This window comes from Mus musculus, chromosome 6 (genome assembly GCF_000001635.26).
Source record: "Mus musculus strain C57BL/6J chromosome 6, GRCm38.p6 C57BL/6J".
Taxonomy (NCBI): Eukaryota; Metazoa; Chordata; class Mammalia; order Rodentia; family Muridae; genus Mus; species Mus musculus.
Window position 1 is genome coordinate 66,799,038 of NC_000072.6, and position 6,593 is coordinate 66,805,630.

A 6,593-nucleotide genomic window follows, 5' to 3' on the forward strand; every position below is an offset into this window, starting at 1 on the left:
GCTAAAAGAAAGCAATGAAATGACTCCTAGTGACATTTTGCTCATAGACTCATAGAACTGTGTCTTGCTCGGTCATCATTGGAAGTCATCATTGGAGAAGCTTCCTCTTGAGGAAGTTGAAAACAAATGCAGAGGCAGGCGGATTTCTGAGTTCGAGGCCAGCCTGGTCTACAAAGTGAGTTCCAGGACAGCCAAGGCTACACAAAGAAACCCTGTCTCAAAAAACCAAAAAAAGAAAAGAAAGTAAGAGACAGGGGGATGGACAAAACCAAGAAAACAAGGCCTTCTGAACACAGCACACGATCACTCATATAAATTCAGAGACAGTGGCAGCATGCACAGGGCCTGCACAGATCTGTACCAGATGGGATCCTAGAGCTGAAAGGAGACATGGACACAAGGCCCCCATCCCATTACTAATCCAGAAACTATCTCCATTTGATAGTCACTTGTTGATGAAAACTTAGTTTTCCCCTAGAATCTCACTAGGGAAACAACTCTTACAGGTAGGTCCCTTCCTTGGTCCACAGTAGATGGTTAACTCAAAACATTCTCAATGGAATCTGTATAGGTCCTTTGTGTCTATGTTATGGCTTCTGCTTTATGTTTTTATGAGATTCCTGTGTGTGCAAACTTGTGTGTTTCTATGTCTGTTTGTATTTATTGGACTTTTTCTCTGGTTCTTTTTCTTTTTCCTATTCTGGTTTATTGGTTTTTATTTTGTCCTAGTGTTGTTGATGGCGGAGATATGGAAAGGAACTGGGAGGATCAGGAAGAAGGGAAACCCTAACCAGAATATATTATATAAAAATATCTATTTTCACTAAAAGAGAAAAAAAAAAGGTGAACACTTTTAATTCCATAGGTGGAGTGGCAGAGACAGAAGAATACTATCTTGGCCTATTGGCAAGTCCCAGATTACAGTTTCAAAACACAAGCTAAAGAGCATATGAAAAACAACAGCCAATGCCAGGAGCCAGCTGGGAGAAGCTAGAAACTACCAAGTGATCGACATTAGATTTATCTGCCATGAACTGTAAAGTTATAATGGATTTGCTCCTTTAGGCAAGGCCAAGGAAATTACTTTTCCGGAAATATTCCTGGTATTAATATTATTTATGTTATTGTTACATAAATAACAATCACTAGGTATTGACCCACCCTATTGAGCAGATTTCTGCAGACCTACAAAAATGAACTATCATGTAGTGATAATATATAGACAAATCGATAAAGATTATATAGAACTCCTGATTTGATGCAAATAATTTTAAGAAGAAAGATTTAGAGATGGTCATAGTTGCCTTGACATAAAGATGTAATAAAGTTAGAATCAAGAGTAGATTGTGACCACTCCTCATAATAAGAAAGGATGCATAATAAAAAAATACAATGAGTTTTCATAATTACACTAAAAAGAGAAATAGACATGGGACAAATTTATGTTCAAGGAAAAACACGTTGATCCAAGAATAAAGTTGCAAGTGTGCACTAAAATAAGGACAAGGCCATGAAAAAACTGTTGCTTTTAACTTAGAATGAGAATATTATAAGGAAACACTGGTTTAAACTTAATATTAACATATTTCTGTAACTCCCATTTTATGTAACATTTTATTTCTGAGGTAATTTTCTAGAGAACAAAGCTTCTGTGAGGCAAAGGGCATAGTCAGTAAGACAAATGGACAACTTACAGATTAGGAAAAAAAATCTTCACTAACCCTACATTCGATAGAGGGCTAAATCAAAATATATAAAGAACACAAGAAGCTAATTATCAAAACCCCAAACAACCCAATCAAAAAATTGGGTATAGAACTAAGAATTCACAACAGAGGAATCTCAAATGGCTGAGAAGCACCTAAAGAAATGCTCAAAGTCCTTAGTGACCAGAGAAATGCAAATCAAATCGACCCTGAGACTCCACCTTACACCAATCAAAATGGCTAAGATCAAACCTCAGGTGACAACACATGTTGGTGAGGATGTACAGAAAGAGGAACATTCCTGAATTGCTGGGGGATTGCAAACTGGTACAACCACTCTGGAAATCGATCTGGAGGTTCCTCAGAAAATTAGAAATAGATCTACCTAAAGAGACAGCAATACCATTCTTGGGACTATACCCAAAAGATGCCCTACCATGCCACAGGGGCACGTGTTCCACTATGTTCATAACAACCTTGTTGAAATACTACTTACCTATTAAAAATGAGGACATCCTGAGTTTTGCAGGCAAATGGATGGAACTAGAAAAAAATATCCTGAGTGAGTACCTCAGAGCCAAAAGGATATGTATGGTATGTACTCACTAATAAGTGGATTTTAGTAAAAAAAAAAAAAAAAAAAAAAAAAAGCCCAGAATATCCAAGATACTGTCCACAGAACTCACAAATGTCAACAACCAGAAGGGCCCTGTGAGGACATCTCAGAGGAGGCAGAAGAAAACAATCACAAGCAGGGAGGGAGGGAGGGACCTTGCAGGTAATGTGGGTAAGGTGGGGAAAGAGGTGAACATGATGTGGTATTGGGTGGGGAAAAGAATTGGAGCCCTGAGGGCCAGGAGAAAGAATGGAAACAGGCAACCTGGGGATGTAGGAGGTTGGGGGGACCCTCCAGGATGTACAAGAAACCTGGGAGGTGAGAGTCTCTCAGAACTCAAAGGGAGGGACCCTAGATGAAATACCCTACAGTGGAGAGAGGGAACTTGTAGAGCCCACCTCCAGCAGAAAGATGGGGCATCAAGTGAGGGATGGTTTACCATCCCACAGTCAAAACTCTCACCCATAATTGTTCCTGTCTGAAAGAACTACAGGGATGGAAATGGAGAAGAGACTGAGAAAAAGAATGTGGAGTGAGCGGCCCAACATGGGATCCAGTTAAAGGGGCAGCTCTAAGGCCGGACACTATGACTGAGGCTATGGAGCGCTCACAAAAACAGACCTATCATGACTACCCTCTGAAAGACCCAAGAAGCAGCTGAAAGAGTCAGATGTAGATATTTGTGTCCAACCAATGGACAGAAGCTGCTGACCCCTGGGGTTGAATTAGGGAAAAGATGGAAGAAGCTGAGGAGGAGGGCGACCCTGTATAAGAACCAGCAGTCTCAATTAACCTGGACCCCCAGATCTCTCAACCATTGGACCATTAACCAGACAGCATACACCAGCTGATATGAGGCCCCCAACAAATATACAGAACAGGACTGCCTGGGTCTGAGTTCAGTCAGAGAAGATGAACCTAACCCTCAAGCCATAGGGAGTTTAGAGGACTGCTAAGGTGTAGCGGGTGGGGTGGAGAGTACAGACATCCTCGTGGAGACAGGGGTGCGGAGAGAATGTATGGGATGTGGAATAAAATCCAGACTGTAAAATTAATTAATTAATTAATTAATTTTAAAAAGAACTTTTTGTCAAAGAAGGTATAAAAAGACCAGAGAAAAGAAATAAAGTTGTTGCATGGTTTGGCTTGGAGAGCTCTGCCCCAATCCATCCATCCATCCATCCATCTATCCAAATGTATATGTCTGTTTGTCTATACATATGTGCATAGGTATATATATTTAAGTAGCATGCATACATAGTTGTGGACTTGATTGTTACAGTTGACCCCAGCCAGAGTGTGGGGGTATGAATATGGATGCGTCTGTGCATATTTGACTAATATAAAGCATGTTAATTCCTTTCCTTTCCTTCCTCTCTGGTTCACAAAGAGATACCCAGCTTAGCCAGAGAGGCTTCTGGCTGACTCACCAGAGAAAGGAGCACTAGCAATAAATCCTTTTACTCAATTCCCTGCTGCTAAACAGCACATGTTAATCTCCAGATATCAGTGCTTACTAAAGCACAGGTAATAAGGAGTTAATAAAGCTAAGTTTTCAGAGCTTAAGGAAGCACAGAACAGTAAGAAAGATCTAAGTTTCCCTAGTGTTTCTTTAAGCATAAAGAGTAAAATAAAGCACAGAGAGATATAAGGAGCTAAAGAAAGCACAGAGAAAAGACGCCAGCAATTTTAAACTATAGAATAAGCAACAACATTTGCAGGACATTCAGTATAGTTAGAGAGCTACAAGACCAGAGACCCATCAGTCTTTAAAGCTATGTCTGAGGCTGTGCCCCACTTCAACCCAATGCAGTCCAAGAAGGCTCCCAGCAAGCCACAGTTGTCTCCCAACTTCCATGTTCACATGCACACACATCCTTCATGTATGCACACATATACATGCATACACACATACACAAATAACACATTGTACATCATATGTGTGTATCTAGACAATTTTTATTCATCAGTATTTCAGTAAGGGTGAGTAAAGTGAAGTACAAATATAAAGGCAAATGGAAATTTCATATAAGCCTTGTTAAGTACTTACTATCTAATGAGAAGTAAAAACTGGAAACTTTAAACTCATTACTTTTATGGGTCCATAGAAATTATAGTTAGGAACCAGAGTTAAAGCTATAATCAAATATTTTAAAAATTCTTGATTATTTAGAGTAAATTAAAATATATTTTTTTAAAAAGCTTTAAAATGTCACTATCAGCAAGGATAATCTTTTGTGTAACATCAGCATCAAGGGACCATTTATGATATAGAGTAAAAAGGAGGGACTAAGAGAATTCCTGTGGAAATATGAATTTATGATGTATAATGAATGTAAGAACCATATACTTCTAGGCAGCAGAATTGTCAAAAGAATGAATAAGCATAATGCTAAAAATTCTATTTAAATCATATAAAAAACTTGCTTTACTACTTAAAATATTAAACAGTTTTTTAAAAAAAAATCTGGGGCTGGAGAGATGTCTCAGTGGTTAAGAGCACTGACTGCTCTTCCAGAGGTCCTGAGTTCAAATCCCAGCAACCACATGGTGACTCACAACCATCTGCAATGGGATCCAATGCACTCTTCTTGTGTGTTTGAAGATAGTGACAGTGTACTCACATATATGAAATAAATATGGCTGGAGGGAGCAGGGCCAGAGCAATCGGGGCAGGAGTGGGTGGTGGGGAAGCAGGGAGGGGATAAAAAAGCAGGCTGAGCAAGCTATGGGAATCAAGCCAGTAATCAACTTCCATCTGCTGGAATCTGTCAGACCTGACTTTTCTCAGAGATGGAATGTGACCTGGGAACTGAAAACTAAAATAAAGCCTTTTAAAAAGTTTTAAAAAGAAAAAGAAAAATCTGTGATTTAGGGGAAAAAATTATTGGTGCTATACCAGAATGGCACGTTACATCAGTCTGTACTACCAGATCCAGGGGATTCCATGACCTCATCTGACCTCTGTGAATACCGGGAATGCACACATGCATACATGCCAGGTCAAACCTAATACATATGAATAAAATAAACTGTTCTAGAAATAAGAGAAAAACTACACTTTTTTACAAATCTGGTGGCATACTTTTTGCATATTTTTTAGCATAGTGATTATTCGGTTATCAGAAATGATTTGTATCAAAGGAGTAATTGTGGGGTAGGCATTTAGCACAAACTTCTGAACAGTCAACATGACTGGGTCATACATCCATAAATGAAATGTTCTGAATGACATAATGAAATCCACCCAGTACAGGACTACAAAGAAAACCACCAGCAGCAAGATGGTCTGGGTGGCCCTTTTCTCAGGGGATGCTCTCAATTGGCTTTTGCTATGAAGATGCTTGCATTGCCTCTGGTGTCTGAACAAGATAATGACCATGTATGTGCTTGTGCTCAGCATGACTCCTACAAGAAATACGTCTCTTAAGGTTACAATTGTTGAAGCCAATCCGTTGATGATGTTGTTCATGGGGAAGAGTGAGCAGTATTTAGTGACCTTCACCTGGTTGGTATCACTCACGTTGGTATAAGCACCAGTATAGAAGATCCGGTTAATGATGAATAACAAATTGAAAGACCAAAAATAAAAGAAAGAATAAATCATGTATTTTTTTAGTTTATGTTTAAATTTTGCCAACAAAGAGGTATTGGGACTGATCATCACAGCCTGGAACACACTCAGGAGGCAGGTGATGGAGATAGAGAGACCTCTCATCGCCCTATTTAAGTAAGAAGTTGCCTTACATATGATGTCATTCTCAATGTTCAGTAAATCAAACATGTCTGCAGTAAAAATATCCCATCCAGTAATGACCATAATTATGTGAATGAAAGTCAATTGACAGGAGATCAAGTCCATGGGCTTAGATCTGTGACACAGGATTATGATAGTGTAGAAAAAAAGAAGAAATATATTGGCTAGGGTTCCAAGTACAGCTTGGACATAAAAAACATTATTTAATGAAAACATAATTAGAAAACATATTCATCTTAAAAACATAGAGGAAGCATAATTCAGATATCTGAAAAAAATTAGATACATCAAACATGATACTCTGGTTGGTTTATCTATATCATTATTGTTTTTAGTTCATTATTCTTTTTTTAATTGGATATTTTATTTATTTATTTACATTTCAAATGTTATCCCATTTCCTGCTTTCCCCTCTGAAAAACCCCATCCCAACCTCCCTCTCCCTGCTTCTATGAGGGTCCTCCTCGACCCACCCACCCACTCCCACCTCCCAGCCCTGCCATTCCCCTACATT

At 38.9% G+C, this 6,593-nt stretch overlaps 1 protein-coding gene across 1 annotated transcript; it reads right to left on the bottom strand.

Moving 5' to 3' along the window:
- Window positions 1-5,377: 5,377 nt before the first annotated feature.
- On the bottom strand, window positions 5,378-6,295 carry Vmn1r39 (vomeronasal 1 receptor 39). The gene has a single exon (NM_001166720.1). It carries the CDS (start codon window positions 6,293-6,295, stop codon window positions 5,378-5,380), a length of 918 nt encoding a protein of 305 aa, NP_001160192.1.
- Window positions 6,296-6,593: the final 298 nt, after the last annotated feature.